Source organism: Trachurus trachurus (genome assembly GCF_905171665.1).
Source record: "Trachurus trachurus genome assembly, chromosome: 19".
NCBI classification, from domain to species: Eukaryota; Metazoa; Chordata; class Actinopteri; order Carangiformes; family Carangidae; genus Trachurus; species Trachurus trachurus.
In genome coordinates, this window is record NC_139913.1 from 22,824,899 (window position 1) to 22,851,750 (window position 26,852).

A 26,852-nucleotide genomic window follows, 5' to 3' on the forward strand; every position below is an offset into this window, starting at 1 on the left:
CCCGCCCCGCTCCGCTCCGCCATCATGAAGTCTTGAACAAAAACGGATGAGACTCGAGCAAAATGGGGAGAACACGGACCGGAGATGAAATGCGCCGACGGCTGTAGCGTTATGACAGTGCGAAGTGGAGCGCGGAGCGGACCCGTGGAAATTAACGAACCAGTCTCCCGTTGAAAACGTCGCAGGCGGCTCCTGGCGTTACGTTATTTAGTTAGCGGCGCTGCTAACAGCAGCTAACAGAGGTTTTCTCCTGGAGACAGCTCAGCTGCTGCTGCTGCTGCAGGCGTCAGTCAGTCAGTCAGCAGATAGCTGTCACTTCCACTGACTGGCTCCACTCATGTCAGGTCGTGTGTGTTTGACTGGGAGCATCAGGATGGAGGGGTCTTCGAGTAAAAGCGTCGACAGACAGGATGTGGTTTGTTCGTGTTGAATAGACACCAGGCGCCGAGGAAAAGGGGAGTGAGAGCAATATTTTCCAGCCAGGCCGGTTAGCTAGCTCCAGGGCTAGCTACAGTGGATCCCAAAAGCCACGGTAAGACATGTTATAAATCATTCAGTGTGCCAAAGTAGCCCCCATTGCGCCTCTCCACCTTCCTGTCGGCAGGGGAAAAAGCCCAGCTAGCAGCATTAGCTCACTGGCTTTCCAGAGCACGGAGAGGTTGACATTGACATGATGCAGGCTTGTTGTTGGCCTGCACCCTCAACACCCACCCAGGCTGGAGTTGTTGTTGTCTACTGTTGAATACATGTCATACATTTCTCCGGTGAACAGCAGCAGCAGAGCTAGCCCTAATTGACCAGCCAAGTGCAAGCGAAGGCGATGCAACTTGCTCAGCTGAGATGCACACTGTACAAGATACTGATGGCAAGCAAATATCTGAATAATCACTTCTCTGTCTCACACCACAGCCAGGGACAATATGCGTTTTGTTTCCCCCAAAAAATATGCCCAGGGTGATTGAAGGTTTTAAAATTGCATGTAGGTTAGAGAGATAATCTTGGATAAAACCACATAATTGAAGCATTCGTTGCTTCCTCCTCAGTGTCTGGAGTGACTATGACATGAATGGTGTTTTTTTCTTCTAAGAAAGATAGATTGAGAGCATGCTTGAGGCTTGATTACATGATATATAAAGGACTTCTCTCTCTCTTTTTTTTAAAGGGAACAACATGCTTCCTCTTTGACAGATGCAAAATGGCCATGAAAGAAGTGCTTCATCCCGTACATGTTCATTTTCAAGTGGCTGGAAATGCTTACCATGAAAGCTCAGTTGTTAAGTTGCTGTCCACCTAAAAATATATATGTTGCACATGTGTTGCATCTTTACATCAAACCTTTGGCTCAATCATGATGACATACAGTGTGTCAGACAGATGAGCAGTTACTGTCTGTGCTACAATTATGATTTATAGACATTCACTATGCACAATTAATGTGTATATATTTCAGGCTAGTCAGAGTTTCAGCTTCCTCCTCTCTTAAAATTGGAGACTCAAGCGTCACATGCAGCCTCACTCTCACAGATTTGTTTGCACAAAGATCTTTATAGCAACTGTGCTCCCCAATAATAATTATATTTGACTCAAAATGCCTGTGATTGTCATTAAATTGTGTGTTTTTTGCAGGCTGTCAATAGTAGTCCTTATATATTATACAGTACAGTTATCCCAGTGCTGTATTCATCATGCCTAATTATTCTGATCCTGTTGGTAACTGTGATATCTAATGCAAAAAGACACAAGAGTTGACACATTTTAGAAACCAAAATACCACAAATAAGCTCATTTAAATAGGAAGGAGTTGTGTCAGCATTTAAAAAAAAGAAACTAGCCTACATAATGTAGCCTTTTGGTTTTAGAAGTTGACTTGCTCCATGCATGACAAATCTCCATGTATAACCACATCACATGACACAGTAGGGCACAATACAAAAGCGATAATAGCACTGGTCACTTCCAGTTGTGAATAACCTAACCCTGGTTTCCAAAAGCCACACATTTCATTCTAACTTAGACCTCAAAGCTTTATCCATTCATGTGTACCTACCTTCCTTTCTATAATTGATCAGGAAACCTTTTATCAGGTTTTCAGAAGTATGCATTGATGTTGTGATGCTTCAAAGAGGTAAAATGTGTTTGTGGTTAGTTACACTGTTCCTACACAGGAGGTGAATCATTTGCCTGCTAAACTGGTTGGCAGTGTTCCTTTTTCTTGTGAAATGTGGCCTACTGTTGTTGTCTGCCGCTTCTCAGAGAGACGGCTCTCTTCACTGTTGGCCAGGCTGCCATACTGTAAAAATGTCCTGCTCACTCACAGCAAATCTAAGGGATGTGTGTGTGTGTGTTATGGTTATTGATGATGTGTTTTAAGAAATCATGATATTTATAATCTGAGATAATCTGCTTTAAAAAAATTTCCTCAGAAATCCAGTATTGATCTGTTTCTATTCTGTACTGTATCATTCTAATGCAGGATTTTCCTCATGAACGTGATCCCAGCTTTACTATCCACATCTCTGATCGTGTGTCGTACCAGCATCAACATTACATAGCCAAATCAGACCAGCCATGGTACGCAACGCATGATACATGATACACTAACTCTTTCACTGCTTAACTGAAACAAAAAACAGTCAATGTTGGCCTTTTCATGATGTCAACAACAAACTGTCTAGTCTAGTCCTCCTGTTTATTATTTACCATGATTTTAATGTAGTGTCATTCACTGGTTTCACACTCATGCTCCTTGTCTAACAGGGCCGGTCGTGCCATTGAGTGTGCGATGCTGTGAAGAACCAGTTAATGATTAGTCAGACTCACTGAGGGGATTGTTTTGTTCTGCAAACAATGAAAATATCAAGTGTTTTGTGTCGATTTTTTTTATTTTGAATTCCCATAGGGAAAAAAATGAGATGTGTTGTTCTCAAAAAAAGAAAACGATGACGTAATTCAAAAACCGGTATTCATTTCTGCCTCACTCCCAGTTGGATCTACCAACAAGAAAAGCTCCCTTTACTACACCTGATGAAATTAGTAATAATTGACCAATGTGTGGTTTGCTGTAAAAATTTAATATACATCAATGTTAGGTTTGTTATGTATATGAATATAATGCAGACCTATATTTCTGGTAGAGAGGCAGATGGAGGATGATAGAAGAAAGGGTGGGTGGATGGATGGATGGATGGTCATATGAAGCTGATGGTCACTTTGATATTTTCCTTCCATATGAGTCAACACAAATTAGCATTTTTTAACCCTCAGACAGTTTGAAGTGCAGGTGTAGAGCAGAATAAGCTATTTACACAGGAACAACGTGACTTGTCTATGTGGAGTGGAAAACAACTGTGGTGGAAGTAGAGAGTAATTTAGTGTTAATGTGAAAACCACAGATAGAAATAACGCATAAGATGCAAAGGTGTAATATAGACAGAGGGATTTATCAGCAGTACATTCAAAATAATGATGGGAATAGGAAACCACTGCAGGATATTGTAAAACAAAACAAAAAAAAACCTTAAGCCACCAACATGTCAATTAGATGTGACAGACTGGACCATATTTCCTCAGTGGCTCATGTGTCCAACACAAATGCTGGTAATCCTTCCAAATAACAGACGCTCACCCAGTGTGTCTCTTCCACGCTCGCCAGGCGCTGGCCATGCCGTCGAGTGTGCGGGCCGGGAGCCTGAAGGACCCGGAGGTGGCGGAGCTCTTCTCCAGGGACGATCCCGAGAAGCTCTTCACCGACCTGAGGGAGATCGGCCATGGGAGCTTCGGAGCGGTCTACTTCGTAAGTTCCTTTTTCTAGTGTTTAGTTGGGGGAATGGGATATGAGTTCCTTTGAATCATCATACTAGTCAAAACATTATCTTTTACTTTTGAGCTGGATCAACTAAAGTTACTGTGTAGGAAATTTAGTGACAGAAAAAATAATTACAAATGGGTATTTTTAGTTAAAAATTATAAACTCTGCTGATACAAATACATCTCCATGGGCATCTAATTATCTAATTAAGTAATTATCTATCAAGCTTGAAAAGTCTTTGGACTCTGGACAAAGAATTTATGTTTTTCAGTCACACTGACATTTCAGACTATTGTAGTGTCGATTTCTGTTCATATTCTACACACCATACATGTTTATTACAAATGTTGCCGTTGCTTAGATCAAGGCTTAAAAAGAAACAGTGACATTTGAGTTATTTTATCAATATTTAATGTAAGAAATGTGTTCAAATGTGCTGATTTGCTTTCCTGTTGTCTGCTTAATAACATCATCCTGGACTCTAATAACTTGAGATAGATCTGAGTTTATTTTCCACATCAAATGGACCTTGCAGTTAATTTTCATTACAGTTAGTTAAAAAATAAAAAATAAAACAGCACAGATGAAATAAACTGCCTCTCTTTAACATCAGGTCATTTCACTAATGCATATAGTCAGAGTCAGGGTGGTTGTTGGCCAAAGGTGAGCACAGCAAAGTCCTGAGACAAAGGGACGGATGGGTGTGATGTTGTGGGTCAGAGGTGGTGTCTGTCCAACGGGAGGGAAGCTAATGGTGGAGCTGCAGATAGGATCACCAGGTAGATCAACCTGTCAGCCTGTGATTAAACACAGGACTGGGGAGATAAAAGTAAAAGAAAAAAAGAAAAACATTGTGATGGTTGAGGGGAACTTGTAAGTGATGGATGAAAAGCTGTGGTAAATGAAGGGTGAAGAGGAGCGAGTCATGGATGAAGGGGTCGATGGGAGCGGAAGAGAAGAGGGAGGGAGGCTCAGGAGAAACCCTATTTTTTTCTTTGTTTGCTGTGAAGTTGAAAATGGATGATTAATCCCAATGATTACTATTGTACTAAAAAAAAAGACTTTAGAAGAAGTAATTTGTCTCTAACTTTTCCACATTAGGCCCATGACATCCGCACAAATGAGGTGGTGGCCATCAAGAAGATGTCCTACAGTGGCAAACAGTCCAACGAGGTAAGAGCAACCCTGCTTCTGTGGTAGATGATAGATCAGTTTTTCAGTCAAGTTCTTTCATCTCTGATTGCTGCTCTGGACTTGTTCCAGAAATGGCAGGATATCATCAAGGAAGTGAAGTTCCTCCAGAAACTGCGCCACCCCAACACCGTTGAGTACCGTGGCTGCTACCTGAGAGAGCACACAGCATGGGTAAGTGTGTCTGTGTGTGTGTATGCAGGCATTGTGTAATTTCATCAACATGACTTTCATGAAAAAGGCGTCTCTCAGTCAGTACGTTTACATGACACTTGAAAAAACCGAATTATTGCCTTAATCCGACTATAACTGGACAACTTAAGTGCATGTAAACACCTTAGTCCGACTGAAATCGGAGTTGAGAACTCCGATTAAGACACCCAGATAATGCGATTGGAATTCGATTTTCTCCGTCATGTAAACACCTTAGTCGGAGTATAACTGGACAATGCATGTGCGCATGCTCCACAACCGTAGAGACGGCACAAAGTGGAGCAGAGAAGAGAAGCAAAGTAAAGAAAAAAACCCAACATCAGCGCCGATTCAATGCATTTAACACAGCGCCACCAGTAAGAGGGTAAAAAAAAAGAGCGAGAGAGAGAGAGAGAGAGAGAGAGAGAGAGAAAGGAAGCCCGTATCCTATTCTCAGCGTGCATCCAGCCCAGACTGGCGCGTCTGGTCGGGAACTGCAGTTGAGAATTTATTATTAAGTTTATAAATTGTTTCAGTTTTTTAGGAGGTGACAGAAAAGTCAACAGGACAGGCGGCGTATTAACCCGCTGAAGCAACGGGTGACGCCGCATGAGGGGGCGGACCCCGTCAGTTATTCAGTTTTTTCAGTTGCATGTATATTGAGACAAGGACAGAAGTCCGACTTGACGCCAAAATCGAATTTTGAGCATAGCTCGATTAAGCTCTGCATGTAAACATACTGAGTGTTGATAATGCTGTTACCTCACACCTGCCATCAAATAAAACAAAGATGAGACATTTTCATCTGGGAGGGTGAAAGACATCAAGTTCAACAAAGACTTTAACCAACTTCAACTGATCTGGTCTCTTTTCTGCTGTTATGTAGCTTTCACTGGTTGATATTGATGAGGTGGCCAAAATAACAGAAACAGTGTTGAAACCAAGGAAACTGAACTCTGGAGGTAGAAACTACAGACTTAAAGTCCAGTTTGCACACTCCACCTTTTGAAGAAATTCAATGACAGATTGAAAAACAGAATCGTCCAGGTTCAGAGTTTTCTCATGAGAAAACTTTGTATTTACTTCTGATTGAATGTGATGTTGGATTTGTATGAAAAGGACAGCTGTCTTCACATCGCACAATGCAGTTGAGTGTTTGACGGTCATTCATTCCTGTTTTAAGACATTAAGTGCCACGAGGCCACTATTAAATCAAGTTGTATTTATATCCTTTTACCCACATCTCTCTCAGCAGTCCCACTTTCTCTGTCCGCAACAAAGCCTAGATTTGTTTTTTAACAATAATAAACAATAGGAAATGTCAACGCCTCATCTTAATATCAGTCAGAGTGGTGCCCAGTACTTCCTTGTTTTGGCTATGATGTCGTGCTGGAGTGGTCGTTCCCAGAGGATCCAAGTCAGCCATGCAGACCCTGCCCAAAATGTCCTCAACCAAAACAACCAGGAGCCTAAATTTAATCCAGGAGAAAATAAATGTCTAGTGTCAAAGTTCCTCAAATCGTTCTTGATGCCCTGACAAAACTGCTACAGGAAAACCATCCTAAAAGTTACATTTGTTGCAACTGTTTCCTGCTTTTTAGTTGAATGGTTTTCTTCATTTTTTAAAATATTATTTGGGCTTTTCAAGCCTTAGAGAGGAACTATGCAGGATTTGTAGCTCATCTATGCTAGTTGAGCTACAATTAAGCAGTTGGAGTAATTGTGATGGTTTAATACATGGCTTAATATATAAATGGACAATGGAGGCTCTATTCCTTCCACCTGCGTGTCACTTATTGCGTCTCTTGGCTGAAAACCAACCTTGCAAGATGAGAACCGCCGCCCCGGTGTCCCAGCTCTCGTCTCTGTGCACTGTGACACAAACGCGCCCCGTAACCCATAATCTCTTGTTTATGACCAATTAAACTGCACAAATATACACGTCGTAACATCCTGTATGATATATGTAACGATAACTTCCGCTCTTTTGATAGATTTTTTCATCGGCTTCGTTGTAAACAAGTGCACATGGCCGAGAGGAGGGTTAGCAAGACAGCAGAAAAGCAACCGAGACTATAGCCTCTGTATATGGGGCACCTGCTCTACCCACTGAGCTAAACAATGCCCACTTGTGTGTGTTTTTTTTAATGATGTTCACTGCTATATTCTTATTGCACATAATGACAGATTACCCTACTGTGATTTATTCAGCTGGCCTGGTGCTGCTCCTGTTCTCTGCAAGTGAACCTCAGACCTCCATTTTGAAGAGGCCATGTGAGCACTTTTCTGTGCTGTGCCTTAGCTCAACAACAGCCTCCTACACTTAAATAGATGTGCTGAACTCTCAGGGAAAGAAAAAAATAACTGTTTTCATTCGGGTCAAGTGTGAAAAAGCCCTAAAAGTTGAGTGTGCTCCCTAAAATAGCATGCAGTTAAACACCCCCTCTGTCTCTCTCTCTCCTAGCTGGTGATGGAGTACTGCTTGGGCTCAGCGTCCGACCTCCTAGAAGGTGAGCATGAAGGAACAGAGATGAATGAGTAATTAAATAGTAGAGTTAATTATACATGGTCCCTGATATCCTCCAATATTTTTCTTCACCCAGTCCACAAGAAACCCCTCCAGGAAGTGGAAATAGCTGCCATAACCCATGGTGCATTGCAGGGATTGGTGTATCTTCATTCTCACAACATGATTCACAGGTAACCCCCCCTCTCTCCTCCTCCTTTTCTCACTATCTGTATCTGCTCTGCTCTCCTCCCCCACACTTTGACAGGAGACAAAACAAATACAGTGGAGAAAGCACAAACTGTGCTGCCCAAGATAAGCTTATGCAATAGTGTTTGTGCGCACATCACAGGGCAGCTACACATTTAGAGCATCTCCCAATACATCTTCTCTCTCGTGTCTCTTATTTGTTTTGACTTCCTCACAGTTTTTTCCTGACTTGTCATCTTCTCTTATCTGATCACGTCTCTGTCAGGGACGTGAAGGCAGGAAACATCTTGTTAACGGAGCCCGGTCAGGTCAAACTGGGAGACTTTGGCTCCGCCTCCATTGTTGCTCCGGCCAACTCCTTTGTGGGAACACCTTACTGGTAAGACAAAAGTGTCATCCTCATCATTTTAATGGTTAATGGTTTTACAGCAGTTCCTCTTGTTGGATCCATGAGAATAATACCACATCATGATCCAGTAAAGCTTGTGCTCACTTCATTAAGAATCGGCTTTTCCTAACATATTTTCACAAAGAATATTCATAATTTATTGTCAAAGTGAAAGTGCTTCAATAAGATAAGACCACTGGGAAGTCAGATTCAAATGTATTCAAAGCGGGCAGCGGAGTAAGAACATTTGATCTGCGGAGTAAAGCCCGTGATATACTTGCTGTTAAGTACGCGTACGCGAGCTGCCGCGCGTATCCTGCGTCGCGTCACCTCGCGTCGATATGTGCGTTCGGTCGCAGGATACGCATCAAACGGACGCAGGATACGCGCGGCAGCTCGCGTACGCGTACTTAACAGCAAGTATATCGAGGCCCTAAGTGAACCATTAATATCAAGAGATCAAGAGCAGTGATGTACTTTCATCAACTCACTGACATACATTATTTATTTATATATTTTTGAATACATATTTAGGTAATTGCTGTTTTACTGTCAGTCAACAAAACGTCTCAGTCTTACCTGAATATTTCTCACAAGGGCGTCAGACTCCATTAATCAGCAGCGACAGGTTACTGTTACTGTTGTTGGTGTACATGAAGCTTGTCTGCCCGTGTGGTGTGTGGACTCTGGAAACGCCGGAGGCCCCGAGGCTCCGTTCTCTGTTAGTCAAGGTTCAAAGGAAATGAGCTGAAAGTGGCTGAATCACTGGGTTGTTTCCTCCACGCAGGATGGCCCCCGAGGTGATCCTGGCCATGGACGAGGGTCAGTACGACGGGAAGGTGGATGTGTGGTCACTTGGCATTACCTGCATAGAGCTGGGTAAGACATGTCTATGAAATGGTTCATGTGTGTGTGTTTTTCTTTGTGTGTGTGTGTGAGCTTTCAGCTTTGTGAACCTCTATCTTTGCCTTTTTCCTCTCCTCTTTTTTCTCCGTTCTTGTCGCTCTCCGTCACGCTACGTTGTGCTTTGTCACTTTCTAGCGGAAAGGAAGCCTCCTCTGTTCAACATGAATGCTATGAGTGCCTTATACCACATCGCCCAGAATGAGAGCCCTGTGTTGCAGTCTAATCACTGGTGAGAGATGGTCACGTTTCCTAACTGGTCCTTAGAGGCGAATATAACTTTTACTGGATATAATGTGCAACGAAGAGCATCTTCATATGTTGTTTCAAATTACCTTCTGGATGTGAGTTTTTATAAAAGATTTGATTGAGGCTCCTTTCACAGGATATTTTGTTGTGATCTACATGAAGATTTTTACTAAAATCATGTTTGACAAAGTGCTGATTATGGAGACAATTGTAGTTTATTGCAGTATAGTATGTAGTATAGTATATTGCATTGTGCTTTCAGATGTCAGTGAGGTTACGATGCTGGTTTTATCATCTATTTTCGATTTAAATAAAACTGTCAGCACTTCCTCTGCTGCACTACTGCTCTTGCACCAGTGCACTGCTAACATGGTAACTCTGATCCTTCAGATAAATGCTTTGTGAGATACTGCCATACAACACCACTGGCAAGAAATTAAAACAGTATGTTTATTTTGAAAAAGCTGTAGAAAAAAGCTCACGGAAATTTATTGTTACACTTGGTTTTCTGTAGAATTTGAATAACACTTCCATGATGTTGTCATTTGTCACAACATCATCTAAATTGTGGCTCTTATTGAACATTTTTATCATTTTTTTCAGGTCGGATTATTTCCGCAATTTTGTGGACTCCTGTTTGCAGAAGATCGCTCAGGACAGACCTACCTCTGATGTGCTGCTGAAGGTACAACGCCTCACAAACATTGTTCAGTGTCACACATTAAGGCCAGCAGAGACTTGTCATTATCATATTGATAAAGATAGTATTTACTGATTGAGTGAAGAGGAAATTTGATTTAGAGATGCTTTTGGCCAGGGGACACTATATTTTTAAAATATAGTGTCACTATATTTTTAAAATACAGTGGCCCCTGGCCAAAAGCATCTCTAAATCAAATTAAAAGGAAGGAGTAAGAACAATTTGTATGGTATCTAATTAAATATCCATTAGGTTTAGGCAGCAGCCACACTTGGTGCTCTCAGGGAATGATGTATTATTGTACAGTACCGGTATTCATTAGTGGTAACATTCACATATGCATAATATGTGTCCTCCAAATAAAAAATCTTAAAAATCAAACATGAGCTGCAGCCGCTGAGTGTTAAATGTACACTGTAGTGGTCTCTGTTTACATCTGTCTTTACTGTTGGCTAAAGCCTGTGCTGGCATGACAAGCTGGTTGCTGCTGGGAGAACAAAAAATTTGGCCAGCTGTTTAACTTTCAAGCAGATTTTTCCGGCCTTGACAAAGGACAATAATAACTGGAAGTTGAATGTTCAAGCATCACTGAGAGTAATAAACAGTTATTACCAACAAGGAGCTTTTCTGTTTACAGCAGCAATGACTAATTTAGTTGATATGATGACCTGCATCCTTCATGTAGTGGACCAGAGTTTCCTGATTAGTGGCGGCATCAGATTTTATTATTATTATTTTTTTAAATACCCACTCTTTAACACATGTATGCATTTTTGTAATTTAACATGTTCTGGTTTGTATAGACAGCTACTGTGTTACCTACTGTGGTACTGACCTGACCTCCACCACTGTCTCCTGTCAACTATAGAAATACGTGAGATGTATCCACAAGTGTGTCTAATGAGAATGGTTGGACACACGTTACCTGCTCATTAGTCAAATCATATAAAATGCTGCACAGGTCATCCGTAACATGAAAATGGGCCTGGAGTTCAAGTATAAATTATATTTCTAAATGTAATTATGTTTTAACGCTTCATAAAGGTTGCAGGAGTCTGTTTTACTTTCTTCTTCAACTGCATGTTGTACTTGATGATCACCGTGCAGGTTTCAGATGAGTTAATCCTAATGCACAAGGACCTTACTGCTCCTATTGAATTGTTGTCTTGTTTCTCTGTCTCATTCTGTTCATCCACGCAGCACCACTTCCTATGCAGAGAGCGTCCCATGACAGCCGTGATGGATCTGATCGCACGCACCAAGGATGCTGTCCGCGAGCTGGACAACCTGCAGTACCGGAAGATGAAGAAAATCCTCTTCCATGAGGCGCACAACGGTCCCGCACCAGAGGGAGGTGATGAAGAAGAGGTAAGAGCGGGAACATGAGAGGTCAACGGAGCACTGAGGAGAACAAGAGCTTTACTGCTGGGTTTCAGATCTTACTTTATGTTCCCTTTAAAAATGCTTTAGATCCGGCTGATTTGTGAAGTCGAAACTGTTTGCATCGCCTCAAAGTTGTGCAATGTGTGTTGCATTTCCTGCTCGCCACAGGCAAGAAACAAGACTGTGAATCAAGGCTGTTCATTACTTCACATTGTCTCATGAATGTGAAATACAGAAAATAAAGAAGTACAGCTTTTCTCTTTGAAGTGGAGAAGCGTGTATCAGGGGGCAATGAGGGAAAACAGCTGGTTTTTAGCATCCATCCTGCCTTTGTATTGTACCTCGCAATATATGCTGTGACTTTAGAAGCTCTTCCTCTCCATACAAAGGCCTTTGTTTCCATCAGCTTTTAATTCCAGTTGGCTATTCCCCCCGAAAGGAAATGGTGGAATTCAGGGAATGTGGGGCTGCACTTCTCCAGGGTGTAGGCCTGCGTTTCTCTGCCAGTGTGTGCTAGAAAGTTTTAACTGTATACCTGCTCAGAGAGGTTTTAGTATGAGCCAGTTCATGTAGCATAAGAACTGATCAGTACACCGCAACTACTGCTAGCACTCCATGAAGCACAGAAACGCCTGTCACCATCTGAAAGTGTCATTTTCCCCCCGATCCATTGACTAATCTTCTGCTCTGCCCTGACCACCAGGATGTGGAGCAGTATATGCTGCGCACCGGCACAGTCAACAGCATGGAGAGCTCCCACTCTCTGCCCTCCATGTCCATCAGTGCCAGCTCCCAGAGCAGCTCGGTCAACAGCCTAGCGGACGGCTCCGATGACAGCGGGGAGATGGCCATGATGCAGGAGGGGGAGCACACCGTCACCTCCAACAGCTCCGTCCTGCACAAGCCCCTGGTCAGTGCTAATGATTTACTGTAGACTGTCCCAGCCAAACCCCTCTTTCACACATTCAGCCCTTCGGTTTCACATGTATCTTAAAGAGAGAGGCAGCACTTTTTATTTAATTTGAAGCACTCTGCCAAAATCATATTCCTGAGTGTGACAATTATTTTTACTAAATCAGCTGCGGATGGTTCACAGAAGAAGTCGCTCTTTAATTGTCAGACCAGTTCCACACATGTAAACCTGCACCACCTACAGAGAGAGAGAAGTAACAGCAGCACCAGTTTAGACCTGCAGATGCACAACGCATGTCAGTGTTGCCACCTAAAGATTACAGCAGAGAATCATCTTGCAGCCTCACCAGAACAAATGCCAAACCCTTAGGTCAACCTTGGGGTCGGGACCCCATGTGGGGTCACCTGAAATGTCTAGTAATTGATAAAAATAAAAAAAATACTGATAAAGATATTTTCTTAACTAATTATTATTAATGATTAAAAACACTACACACTAAGCCTGTAACGATACACGTGTCGAAATCGAAACCGCGACACTCTAAGACACGAACCTGTGTCGCCAATGAAATGGCAGAACCGCGACACACCCATTGTGTCTGTTTTTTTGCTTTGCCCCCTGGGTATATGGCACAGATTGAAAGTTTGTTTCCTAAACTTAAATAGTCTCCACAATGGAGTTAAGTTCTGTGAGAAAAGAGAATAGTTTCTTTGTTTTTAATTTATTATTGTTATCATCTGCTCCGTGACGCTGTGAGACTGATCGCCGGTGATACGTGCTTCCACGTCGGAGTCAACATCGGAAAAAGTCGCTCTTGACAAGGAAAAAAAGAGTAGGGGCCGGACCTTCCGTGTCGTGTAAAAAAAAAATAAAAAAACCCCAACTTTATGAGAGGCTCGTGACAATCTCTCGCTGTCAGTTTTTTTTGTTGTTGTGGGTTTTTTTTCCTGCGACCAATTGACCAATGAGATTTTGGCTAATGTTTTTTGGGTCGACCAGTGCTTGGTCGACTATTTGGGTCTCTTCTTTTTTTAACCTTAAAAAATTAGAATCGAATCGTGTATCGAACCATGGGTCAGAAATCGAGATACGAATCGAATCGTGACTTTGGTGTATCGTTACAGGCCTACTACACACAATCTTAAACAACTGTATTCTATACTTTCACTTTCTCGAATATAAATCGAGTCCAAATTAAATGCAGCATATAAAAATATCTTAATTGACGGCCGTGATCACGATCATTGCGGGGTCGCCAGAAATTTGTGATGTCAAAATGGGGTCACCAGCCAAAAAAGGTTGGGAACCGCTGCCTTAGGTTACGATGGACTGTTTTTATGACCATGGTATTGGTTTTTTTTGTGTTTTTTGGCACCAGGATGACATTTATTTCGTTAAACTTATTTACCCTTGATATTTTTTCTCCACTGTGTAGAGCCACGACAACATTTACGATGATCCCTATCAGCCAGAAGTGGACTCACAACGAGAAGCGTCGTCGTCTGGCGGCGGCGGCGGAGGAGGAGGAGGAGGAGGAGGAGGGGGAGGCCGGCGTCGTCGAGGCAGAGACCACTTTGCCACCATCAGGACGGCCTCGCTGGTCACTCGTCAGATCCAGGAACACGAACAGGGGTCGGCCCTGAGAGAGCAGATGTCTGGGTAAGACTACGGTCACGGAACCGGTGTTCATGCCACGTCTGTGTCTCTCAGAGCTCACCTAACCCTGCACCTCCTCACAGGTACAAGCGAATGCGGCGGCAGCACCAGAAGCAGCTGATGGGCCTGGAGAACAAGCTGAAGGCAGAGATGGACGAACACCAGCTAAGACTGGACAAAGAGCTGGAGAATCAGAGGAACAGCTTCTCAATGGAGGGTGAAAAACTGTCCAAGAAGCACCAGGCCATTCTGGAGAAGGAGGTGAGGAAGGAGCGGCACACAGGCAGCCAAGAGTCTTCTACAGTTCTTAACTTCTTGTAACATGCAGTAAATATTCCCGTATTCTGCAGATTCACTCTTTATTTTGTTCTACTGAAGTTGTTATGCGTATTTGTTCTTTTTTCCCAGACAAAGGGTACTATGACTGAAGAGAAGAAGTTCCAGCAGCACATACTGGGCCAGCAGAAGAAGGAGCTGACCGGTCTGCTGGAGAACCAGAAGCGGCAGTATCGACAACGCAAGGAGCAGCTCAAAGAGGTGCCGGCCGATACCACACTGATCTGAAACCACCTGGATAGAAACACCATTGTCCATTGTCCTCTTGTATTGTAGCAACAACACAACCATTGGCTTGATGTGATGTAAATTTGATGTGATTTACCCCCCCCCCCCCCCCCCCCCTCTACTCCAGGAACTGAATGAAAACCAGTCGACACCAAAGCGAGAGAAACAGGAATGGTTGGTGCATCAGAAGGAGTGTCTACAGCAGCTGCAGGCGGAGGAGGAAGCGGGCCTGTTGCGACGGCAGAGGCAGTATTATGAGCTCCAGAGTCGCCAGTATAAGAGGAAGATGCTGCTGTCACGCCACAACCTGGAACAAGACTTGCTGCGAGAGGTACCCGTTTCCTTCTTTCACTGGCAAATCAATAATGAACAAACAAAATAATTCTCCTTAAAACATTTTAAATCAATAAAAACACATCAGCGTCTGTGAAATACATTATACAGTATAGATACGAGTTGGCAGATCGGTGGCGCCACCACAGATATTTCACCACTGCTTCTGTCAGGTTTCCATTTTTATTATAGAATTCACTGAGGAAATGATTTAGAAAGTTACTGTATTAAACAGATGCTCAAGTCTTGTTTTCCTTGAGCAGTGTGGAGATGGGTACTGAATCAATTACAACAATTTAGATCAATATTGGTAATTTTATTTTATTAAAAAACAAAAAAAAAACCTACCTGTTTTTGGACTTGGATATGATCCATGTTCTTATTTGACTTTTAAATAATAGATCAAGAGAGTGGATTCCTGCTGTCAGACATAAACTCTGCTCACTTGATTTGCATTCTGGTAATTGACAAAACATTGGAAAGATTTTTGGACAAAATCTAGTCCAACACTACTGCTTACTCGTAAAATAAGTGTTAAATAGACTTCTTATTGATGTTGAATGAAATGTAAATTATGTTCTTTTATACTAGAATAGATATGTATTGACATGTCTTAATTACTCATTGCACCGTGAATTCTCAGATAGACGCCGGTCTCTTATACTGGCCGGGTCTGCCTACAGGTTTGAGCAAAAAAAGCCGGTCTCAATTAGAAGCCGGGTCTATTTCTATTTTCTGCAAGTTCTTGTGAATGTACAAAACCTCTCAAAGCCCACGATCGCTCGTTTGAGCAGTTTCTAAGCTGCTTAATTCCTGCTAGAGTTTTCAACTGACCTGAAAATTAAAACACGACCCGGTCCGACCCACGGGTGTTGAAGCCCGGACCCGAAGCGGCCGGAGTCACGAGTATTAATTCTCAGCCCGAACACAGCCGAGTTATTTATATGTTTTCAACCCAAACCCGAGTCAGAGCAAGAAGTTTAATCCGGCTCTTTCCTTCTATTCTTAGTCTTTTAAACAGTAAGAACAGAGTGATCTGACAATATTGTATTTTCCATCTTTACCAAGCATAAGATTTGTTCAAAATTAAATAAAAGCCTGTCCCATATAGACACCTGTCTCAAATATAAGCTGGGTCAGTTCGGCAGTTGAAGCAAATAAGAGCTTCTATTTGAGATTTTGCAGTATTTCCATATGTATACTCAGACTAATACATAGTTATATTTAAGTTATATTAAAGTTATAATCTTAGTATTTCATCATCCCTCCTGTGTGGTCCTCACCGTCTCCTCTTCTCCAGGATCTGAACAAGAAGCAGACTCTGAAGGACCTGGAGTGTGCGATGCTGCTGCGCCACCACGAGTCGACCCAGGAGCTGGAGTTCCGCCAGCTGAGCCTGGTGCAGCGCACGCGGGCCGAGCTCATCCGCACGCAGCACCAGACGGAGCTCACCAACCAGATGGAGTACAACAAGAGGCGCGAGCAGGAGCTGCGTCAGAAACACGCCGTGGAGGTCCGCCAGCAGCCCAAGAGCCTCAAAGTGAGTGAGAGCGCCCAGAGCCCGGGGTCGCCCGAGGAGGGACAGACCCGGACGCCAGAGGGGCCGGGGGGCAGCTGGGACGGGGAGGGAGGGGGGGCGGAGGAGGGGGAGATGGGGAAGGAGAGGGATGTGGTAGCTAAGGAGATGTATGATGTTGAGGATGAGCTCGATGGAGCAGCTTTTAGAGAGGGAGGGGGGATGAATGGCAGCAGCGTCTCTGAAGGGAAAGACGAGGTTGAGGATGAGAGTAAACAGAAGGGAAGTGACGACAGAGAGGAGGATGATGAGGGCGAGAAGGAGGAGTGGAAGATTGATGATGAAGGGACAGAGACCAGGGAGGTAGAAGGAGTGCAGTGGGAGTACGAGGAGGACCACGGTAAGACGGCTCACGTAGACACGGATGATGATGAGGAGGATGAGGATGATGATGATGATGATGAAGAGGAGGGCAGGGGCGTGGCAGACGGCTGCCCCTCGGAGCTCATCTCATTCCCGTCGCCTGAAAAGAGGCGACTGCGCGGGCGAGAGATCGACGAGCTCTCCGAGTTTTACTTCCCCGACACTCCGGACGAGCTGGAGCCCGCCCCCGGCTCCGCCCCCTCCCCCTCCCCCTCCCCTCCCCCGCCGCCCCCCGCCCAGACCTCCTTCCCCTCGCTCTTCTCTCACGCGATCTGCCTCCTCCTCTCCCTCTCGGCCGCCGCGCAGCCCTCCAACCTCACCCTGCTGCTCCTCTCCATCTTCCTCCTCTCCCTGCGCCGCTCCCCTCCCCTCCCCTCCGTGGCCTCCGTCGTCCTCTCGGCCGAGCTGGCCATGCTGGCGCTCTTCTTCTCCTACCTCTTCCTCCGCTCCTGCTGCTCCCTCTCTCTCTCCACCTACCTGTCGCTCAGCCTCTGGGCCAGCGGCCTCTTTAGTCTCGGCCTCTCCCTCAGTCTGGGGATCTATTACATCCCCATGATACTGATCTCGGCCTCCTTCCTCAGCTCCCCCTCCCTCTTCCTGTCCCTCTACCTGGTGGTGGTGCTGATCGTCAGGCCGGCCCGCGACTTCCTCCAGCGCGCGCCCCGCAAAGTCAACCGCCTCTGCATGCGAGTCCTCTTCCGCCTCCCCAAGCCCCTGTTCGCCATGTGCCAGTCGGTCCTGGGCGGCATGGCTGAGCGTAACCTCTATGAGATGTTTCCCAAAGCGGGCCGCAACTGGGGCGTGCGCCAGTCCAAAATCCCGGTCCCCCTGAAGAGCTTGCCTTTAGAGCACCAGGCTCGCTGCTGCAGCGCCTCTCCCTTGGCCCGGGTCCTGCTCTGGATGAGGCGCTTCAGCAGACGGCCCCTCGGGCTCCTGGCAGACTTAGCCAACTCTGTGGTGCTAAAACTGGCCGCACAGGCGCTCAAGAAGCTGCCGCTCGGCGTCCGCCTCAAACTCCAGACTCTGGGCCTCCTGAAGAAGCAGGTCCCGAGCAAGCTGCCCCGACTGCTGCCCCGGGAGGTGAGGGAGAGGAGACAGAGGGAGAGGAGGAGGAGGGAGAGGGAGAGGCAGAGGAGGGAGGAGAGGGACAGGATGTATCGGGAGGAAGGCAGGTGGGAGTGCGGGTTGAGGCGAACGTCATCTGGAAGGTTTGTCAGGGGGAAGATCAGGCCGTGGAGATAGTGAGAGTGCAAGACAAAATCGAAGGAAAGAGTGGGAACATGTGCTGCTGGTTGTGTGTGTGTGTGTGTGTGTGTGTGTGTGTGTGTGTGTGTGAGCGTGATCATGATCGTGCTCTATGTTCCATTGTTCGACCATCGTGTGTGTGTGTGAGATCTTGGGTCCACATGTCTCTCTCATTACATAATTCCCAGACCAGTTTTTGGTCACATTTCTTAAAGATGAGGTGTATCTTCCCCCCGCCCCCTAAACATGCACACACACACATCTTTGAACCCGTGTGCGCTGGCTGAAAGTGATTTTGGCTGTCGAACCACAACCACAAACAAGCCGTACTGTTGAACCGGTGGGCTAAACCTGCAGTCGAACCCACACCCACGGTTACTGTACCAAACCCAGTGAAGTTTTATCATTTCATTATTGTGCTTTTTGTAAAAGTTCCTTAAAGTTTCTTTAATTTTATTATTTTGCTCTTATTTTGTAAGACAATTGTTTTTATGGTTATTTTTAAGACCGTTTTTGTGCAATGGTTTCTTTTCTTTTCTAGTGGTCTTATTTCATAGGGTCTCATTTGTGCGCTGGTATCTCAGTGCTTAGAACAAATAGAACAGTGTTACGTATAAATCCACTCCCCCAAAGCTTGAATACTGTGAAACAAAGAAAACAACAGATGCTTAATAATTTCACTAACATCACCCTGAACACTAGCTCAGTTAGTATGGAAGTGCAATAAAGAGCTGAGCAGCAATATCCAGGAGGACCACTCTAAGACATTCAACATTATTTGAAACATGTTTTCTATGTTTAGTGGAAGTAGGAGGAGGAGGTTAGAAGAAGGTCTTACTTTATTGGACTTAAAATAATAAAGATTGGGGCCATTTAGCTGGAACATAACGCCCTCCCAGTTCATTGTTCACCAGTGGATGATATTAATAGCTTTCATAGCTTTCAATAGCTTTTTTTATTTTTTTATTGCACTTTTTGCAATAATCTTGTCTTGATTTACCGTGTAAACATTTAGTTATTTTCCCCTTAATACGCGTATGAATCAGCAGTTGAGTGCCTAGTTTAAACTGTTTACACGAATCTACGTAGTCTGCTGTGAAGTGACGGATCCTGAGCTGATGACGGACACATAAGAAAGCAGATCTACTAGGAGTAGTAAAAGTATAATATAATAAAAACCTATTTAATATTTCAATAAAGTTTTAACTTATATGAAGCCATAGACAATCTTTTGAGACACACAATCATAAAACAAGTCCAAAGATTGAAGAAACTACTGAATGTGAAAGCAGATATCCGGTTTATTGCAGACATATGTTTGATTTTGCACTGTCTTGAAGACGATTCAAAAATGAAACCAAACGTGGGAGAAAATTTCACAAGAGATACGTTATTTTCACGACTGATTAATCAGCTGATTTCATTTAGGAGCCAGAGAATGGTTGACACATTTTTTTTTGCTTTAAAAAGAAAAACTAAAAGGGTTAATTGTTAATCAACGATAATTCTCTGTCAATCAACCAATCAGTTAATTATTTCAGCTTCACTCGGACCAATCAGAGTCGACATTGTGCCGTTTTTATCTTGTACCTTTGCTGCAGATTTTATGACTAAAACACAAGATAAAATGAAGCAAAATTGGTGAAAATGTGCAGATATCATATCATCAATGACCTGTGAATATAGAGAATTTAAAATGTGCAGTTCTGCAAATGAAGTCTGGTTAAACAGTAAAATGCTGATTATACACATGCAGGAATATTACTGAGTAGGAAAAACTCAAACTTAACTGTACTTTGACCCAGGGGAACAAAAAGTAGGGCACTTTGTTTTGAGTGACCTGCGTTTGGGAATATCTAGCTTTAAAAAAAAAAAAAAAAAGACATTTTATAAACATTGTTTTATTTGAATGTAACATGTTTTTTTGTTTTTTTTGCCATTGATTTTACATTTGTGTTCCAGTATCGGTTATTTCCTGTTCCTCTGTGTATGTTTACATGTTTGTATTCTGTTTTGTTGTGACACCATCTGAGTGTTTGAGTTTCCACAGAGTTATATCACCTTGAGTTTTTTTTTTTTTTTTTTTAATATTTAATTTATGCAGTATTTATAAGACCAGTACTGCATTCTGTTTGGCAGCCATTTTGTTGTCCTCTTTATTCTCATTTTAGCTGCATGAGTGTTTGTCGCCTGCGTGCTCGCAAGCATAGAAAAATATTTTGTCATACTTTCAGTTTTTTTTTCTTTACACAAAAAAATAAATTCTTTTGTGTGTAAAATCATTGTCTTGTTTGTTTTTATGATTTTGTTTCCATTATTACCATGTCTTCATTAGTTTCCTTTTTCCCTGATCTTTATTGTAAAAGAATCTCCTATTTCCATTTCGCTCATCATCATTCCTCCTGTATCATCACTCATTTTATCCCTGTTGTGTCCCTCCCTTTGTGTAAACGTTACCTTAAACGACACCAGCAGCTCCTACTTTGCTTAGGAACATTTTTAATCCATGTATAAGGTTGAATGCACCTACGTTGTCCATGTTTGACATCAGAATTGATTTATTTTTCACCTGCATCTCAATGTTAAATTCTCAACGTTTGGTCAATTTGGTTAGAGATTATTTTTAATACTTTGACCAGCTGTAGTTTTGCCTGTGCATCAGTTTGATAATTAAAAATTTAAGTTTTTATTTTTTACAGTGAAAATCCACCACAATTTCACAATCATTTGAAGCATAAGTATCCTTTAGATGTGAAAGCAGGTTTAATTTTTAGAGTTTAGTTGAAGTTGCTGCTGAATGCCTAAGACTCATAGAAAATGTTTACAAAATTCCTTGACTACATTTTCTGTGAGTTTATAATTGAGCAGTATATAAGAAAAACATGTAAGTATTAGGAGTATAAAATGCCAAATTTTGAGCCGATCCCTAACCAGGATGGTGTGAGTGGTTTGATCAGTATGAGATCTCACATTTTTCTCAAGGACAAAAAAAAAGGAAAACATACATCTGTCTTTAATGTGTCACACCTTCATAAAACACATTTAACTTATTGAACATTTGAAAGGTATCTATTCATTCTGCCTCTATTCTTCTTCAAGTCATCACAGAACAGAGTGTAAAATGTCACTGTTTCCCCTCATCATGATTTTGTGCATTTAACCCCCCCACCACCCTGTTCATGTCTAAAACCACAGGAGCTCTTTAGCCCAGCTGCTTCCGTCTCTCTTCTCTCCCCTCCAGTCCAAAGAGCTTCAGATTAAGCGTCAGTTCCAGGACACCTGTAAGATCCAAACCCGTCAGTACAAGGCGCTGCGCAACCACCTGCTGGAGAACACGCCCAAGTCGGACCACAAGGCCGTGCTGAAGCGGCTGAAGGATGAGCAGACCCGTAAGCTGGCCATCCTGGCCGAGCAGTATGACCACTCCATCAATGATATGCTGTCTACACAGGCTGTGAGTAAGGCAAGGAGACGTCGTTCACTTCACACTCGCACCACACCAACCAACCAACCAACCAACCAACCAACCAACCACTGCTGTGCCTGGCCTGGGGGCCTTCCTGCCCGCCACCCGCCTGCCTGTCTGCCTGTCTGCCCCCCCGCCCGCCAACCAGCCTCCAACCAGCCTCCTCCAGTCCCCCAGTGTCAGTCTCCACCTACACACACAGCAAACTCAACACTGCTCTGTGTTTCCTAGTTCTGTGCCAGTCCTTTTCCAAAACATCCCCTCAACCCGGAGTATTCTGGAGAGGCAGCAACTCTGTGATCTGACACCACAGACTGACAGACACTCAGCAGAGACGACAGCTTTGGTTCGACCACATCGCAAAACACTGATTTCAGCCTCACAATTAAACTACAGTCAAACAGTGTCTTCAACAGACTCTATCAGTTTAGTATTGCGCTCCTATAACATCATGAGACTCACAAGTTTACTGATGCAGATTTTTTTATTCCACACGCTCCACTTGTTGTCAAAACCTTCTGCCTACATTACCAACAATGCATTGCAAGTCAATCTCTGACTGTTCTTGGTCATTTCATTTGTGAATGGGCTTTATGCACAGCTCCACTACTTCCTGAAATAAGCCAGCTCCTTTATTTCCTGTCTTACATTATTGGACCAATTGATTAATCCAGGTGTGTCTGACCTCACAACAATGGTCAGACACACCTGGATTAATTAGTTGGTCCAATAATGTAAGACGGGAAATAAAGGAGCTGTCTTATTTCAGGAAGTAGTGGAGCTGTGCATAAAGCCCATTCACGACGATAAATCGACATGATTGAACAGAAGTCAGATGATTTTTCCAAGTCCCTCCCGACGTGGTTCATGACCGACAACATACGAGCACATGACACAACACAACACTACACTAGAGACACAACGCATTCCTTTTCATTTCAGGGACTGTACACAAATTATAGTTACAGACAAGAGTCTTTCATTTTGTTGCCTCAGACTTGTATTTAATTTCATATATTATGTAATTAGCAGTTAACATCAAAATAATAATGCTTAGGATGGTTAGGACAGCAAATGCCACTTTACACCTCACAATTTTACTAGTGGAACTATGATGTCAGTAGTAGGAGATAGTATTCAGACCCCTTACTTATGTTGAAGTACTAATACCACACTGTGAAAATACAGATTTTTATATTGAAAAAGTAAATAAAGTAAAATAATTTCAGCGTAATTGGAAAAATTGACTTCAAGTTTCAGAAGAAAAAGTTTCCAGTAACTGTAAGATAATTATTATTAATACATTAACATCAATAATAGGTAAATAATAATGTAAAGTACTTGCATACTTCAGATGTATTCATATTACTTAAATCCTCTGTAAATGTACTTTGTTGAATTCCTCCACTGCTGCAGAGGATCTTTTATGAAAATACACGTTTCAGTTTCACTCCCCACTCACAGTCGCCTCTGATGAAACTCTTAACTGCCCAAATCCCCAAATGTTAAAAGTATGACACACGTAGTAGGAAGAAGAGGGGACGTAATAAAATGTTGTGCTCCCTTCAGTGACATAACATCCTGTGCATCTTTAATTACCTGACATGGCAGCGTGCCACGTAAGCCCAGTAAGCCAAATCCCTGCTGCCCTTGTTTGTCCGCACATCTACTCCTGCAGTGGTTCAAGTCTTTGTGGAAAGGTTAGGTACACACTGATTAAACCAAGTCCTGAGGCCAGAGGATTCATTTCTCTGTATTTTTACATGAAGAAATGACTTTTAATTTGTTTTCCAGAAGCAGGCTTTAAGACAAGCTACGCACAGGTCACAGTGGTTCAACATTTAGAAGCAATTATTTAATGTTTTTTTTTTTACACTTTTCTCTATATCCTCACATTTTGAAACGATACCTTCAGTTTAGTTAAAGGGATAGTTCACCCAAAATTCAAATTTCACTCATTATCTACTCACCCTCATGTCAACTAAGAGCTGTGAGAATTTTCAGAGTCCTCCGTGCCTTCTCTGAGTTACGGGGGGTCCGTGCAGCAGTATTTGTCCATATAATGGTTGTCAATGGATACCAACTTTCTTCGTCCAAAAAGACACATCAAAAAACATCCAAATACCTCCATACTGCTCGTCTGTAATGTCCCTCTTGTATTGAAGCCCAGAAATTGTTCCGCCGGTCAGTGCAAATCACGCGAGATTTGCACTGACACAGGAAGAGCAGTGAACCGAGACACTGGGAGCTTCCGCTACAAACAAGCTTAAAATATAGAATTATTTAATTTTTTTCGGAACAATTTCTCATGTCGGGGCTTCAATATAAGAGGGACATTACAGACGAGCAGTATGGAGGTATTTGGATGTTTTTTGGTGTGTCTTTTTGGACGAAGAAAGTTGGTATCCATTGACAGCCATTATATGGATAAATACTGCTGCACGGACCCCCCCGTAACTCAGAGAAGGCACCGAGGACTCTGAAAATTCTCACAGCTCTTAGTTGACATGAGGGTGAGTAGATAATGAGTGAAATTTGAATTTTGGGTGAACTATCCCTTTAAACATTGATTCACACTGAAGCTTTAAGGTAAATCTATTGATTTGACAATTTCTCACATTTACACTGAAAAACGTTTCACCAAACTTCATCCTGAAAGAGATGAGTCCAAAGACAAAACAGTGACTGAAGGAAACCATCTGCAGCTCACACTCCTGTTCCTCTCCTCCTCTTCTCTCCTGTGCATCTCCCTCACTCTCTCTTTTCTCTCTGTTTGTCAAACTTGTCAAAGCTTCTCCTCCTCTCCCCTCGCCAACACTAAAAGCAAAAAAAAAAAAAAAAAATCTTCCCGCTCATACAATCCTGTTAAATGCATTTTCATCACGTTCTCCCTCCTGTTTTGTTGCCTCTTAGCTGCGATTGGATGAGACCCAGGAAGCGGAGTACAAGGTGCTGCGGATGCAGCTGCAGCAGGAGCTGGAGCTGCTCAACGCCTACCAGAGCAAGATCAAGATCCACACCGACACGCAGCACGAGAGGGAGGTCAAGGACCTGGAGCAGAGGGTGTCCATCCGCCGCGCGCTGCTGGAGCAGAGGGTTAGACTCACATCATCTTAACATGTAGCTCAGCAGTTTGGTGAGGTTTACACATCCATTTATTCAAGGAGAGAAGACTGCAACGTGAGGTCAGTTAAGGTGGCAGCTCTGTTAGCTTAAATACTGTTAGCTTTTGTAACTATCTGCTGTCCTATACTGAGCCTTACACAAGTTATATTACGTTTTGTACAATTGCAACAGATTTAATGATCATAATTTTCCTCTCAGGGGTTGTTCTGGAGCTTTTGGACGTAGTGTACGATCGTTTTCACCCTAAACGACATCTCAGCCTCGTTAGCTTAGAAAGTAAGACTGTAGTTAAAGGTCCAGTCAGTAAATGTCCTGGACTTTTCACTTTTATCACTCTATATCTTCATTTGATGATCTACATTTACATGACAACTGAGCAGCTTCGTCTGCTGAGGAGGATCAGGCCACAGCGTCCACCACGTGATCAGATCCTGAACTTTCTCAGTGATTAAAATGAGTTCATGATGAGGTTTCTTTTTAATCTGTTTAAAGTGTTTTCACACTACATTTATGAGCCTCCGCGCACCGTGAAATTCTTTGACCAGCACAAGACAGACTCATGTTTTCATTCATCAAGAATTAAAGTCAGAGGTTCAAAGACGATCACATACCGTCGTAGTTCCGACCATAAACGGCGATTCGGCGGCGTTATTCTCATGACTCGCCACGAAACTGAAAGTAAAGAAACGCTATCGGCTCGACCAGCATTTCCACCACTAATAATAACAAAATAACCATAGAGACAAAATATATTTATCGAAAGTGGGCCCATTAGCAAGTGGTAACGTAGATTCATCCACATTAATATGAGACTTTTTTATTGTTGCAGAATTTTTCGTTCTGCCGATGGAGAAACTCCTTGTTGTCCCTTTAAAAAAAGAAATGACGGTGTGTGTCTCCCGCTCTTCTCTCAGATCGAGGAGGAGATGCTGTCTCTGCAGAACGAGCGCTCCGAACGCATCCGCACGCTGCTGGAGCGGCAGGCCAGCGAGATCGAGTCCTTCGACTCGGAGAGCCTGCGTCTGGGCTTCAGCAACATGGCGCTGACGGGCATCCCCAGCGAGGCCTACCCCAAGCAGGGCTACTCCAACGCCCCGCCCTCGGGCTCCCGCGCCGTTGGCCACTGGAGCCACGGCATGCACCCGCAGAACATGATGCCTCCGCCGCCGCAGCAGCAGCAGCATCAGCAGCATCAGCAGCATCACTCGCGCCGCAGCCACAACAGCAGCAGCAGCAGCAGCAGCGGCATCGGGAGCAGCGGCGGCGGCGGCGAGCGCGACCGCAGGAGCGAGTCCTCCTCGTCCTCCGCCCACGGCCTGGCCATGGCGCTGGGGCTGGGCCGGGACCGGGACGGCAGGGAGGCGCACCACTCGTCCCGCTCCTCCGCCTCCTCTTCCTCCTCCTCCTCCTCGTCTTCCTCCCACCACCAGCGCCACCACCTGCCCCAGCACTACCACCACCAGAGCACGCCGCAGCTGTACCGCGAGCGGGAGCGGGATCGAGACAGGGAGCGGGAGAAGGAGAGGGAGCGGGAGTGGGCCGGGGCGCGAGGCTCCGGCGGTGACCTGGCCCACCCACACCCCCTGCCCTTCTCCCATCACCTGCCCTCGCGCTCCTCCTCCCAGTCCCTGGCCATGCTGCCCCCCCCGCCGCCCGCCCCTCCCTCCATCTCCGGCCCGTCCTCCTCTTCCTCCTCCTCCTCCTCCTCACAGGGGGGGATATACGTTGGCGGCGGCGGGGGCGGCGGCGGCCTGGGGGTGCGCGGCGCCCCGAGCCTGATGGCCCTGAGGAATAGCCCCCAGCCTCTGAGGAGGACGGCGTCCGGCGGAGGGCCGGGGGGCGCCGGGGGCAGCGACGGGGTCCTGAGCCGAAGCACCTCAGTCACATCTCACATCTCTAACGGTTCACACCTCTCCTACTCCTAGAGCAGGGGCAAGAGAGCACAGGGGGGTAGCCAGAACAGAGAGGGGGGGTTTAGGAAGGTAGCTATCACAGGTTGCACCTCAATACTCTCAGTTTGCCTCCTCGACTGATCTCAACTCCCAGACTGGCTGAGGGGGGGCGGGCTGACATTATTGAG

At 44.3% G+C, this 26,852-nt stretch overlaps 1 protein-coding gene across 2 annotated transcripts; it reads left to right on the forward strand.

Annotated features, from left to right (window-relative positions):
- Positions 1–26,852, forward strand: taok2b (TAO kinase 2b). 2 transcript variants are annotated; one of them, XM_083994138.1, is made up of 21 exons: positions 1–532; positions 2,474–2,571; positions 3,653–3,793; positions 4,910–4,981; positions 5,072–5,173; positions 7,656–7,701; positions 7,795–7,891; positions 8,173–8,286; positions 9,083–9,174; positions 9,337–9,430; positions 10,051–10,132; positions 11,348–11,515; positions 12,234–12,440; positions 13,879–14,102; positions 14,183–14,360; positions 14,508–14,636; positions 14,791–14,994; positions 16,297–16,536; positions 21,422–21,634; positions 24,560–24,742; positions 25,687–26,852. In XM_083994138.1, exons 2-21 carry the CDS (start codon positions 2,569–2,571, stop codon positions 26,695–26,697), a joined length of 3,600 nt encoding a protein of 1,199 aa, XP_083850264.1. In that variant the 5' UTR covers positions 1–532; positions 2,474–2,568; the 3' UTR covers positions 26,698–26,852. The 2 variants fall into 2 exon arrangements, with proteins under 2 accessions (XP_083850264.1, XP_083850263.1); XM_083994137.1 differs by lacking the exons at positions 21,422–21,634; positions 24,560–24,742; positions 25,687–26,852 and having other exon boundaries at positions 16,297–18,908.

Excerpts from the sequence above, each read along its gene's own strand:
- taok2b (XM_083994137.1), top strand. Across the intron at positions 7,892-8,172 it reads TCTCACAACATGATTCACAG|GGACGTGAAGGCAGGAAACA; the intron begins GTAACCCCCCCT and ends CGTCTCTGTCAG. Across the intron at positions 10,133-11,347 it reads CCTCTGATGTGCTGCTGAAG|CACCACTTCCTATGCAGAGA; the intron begins GTACAACGCCTC and ends TCATCCACGCAG.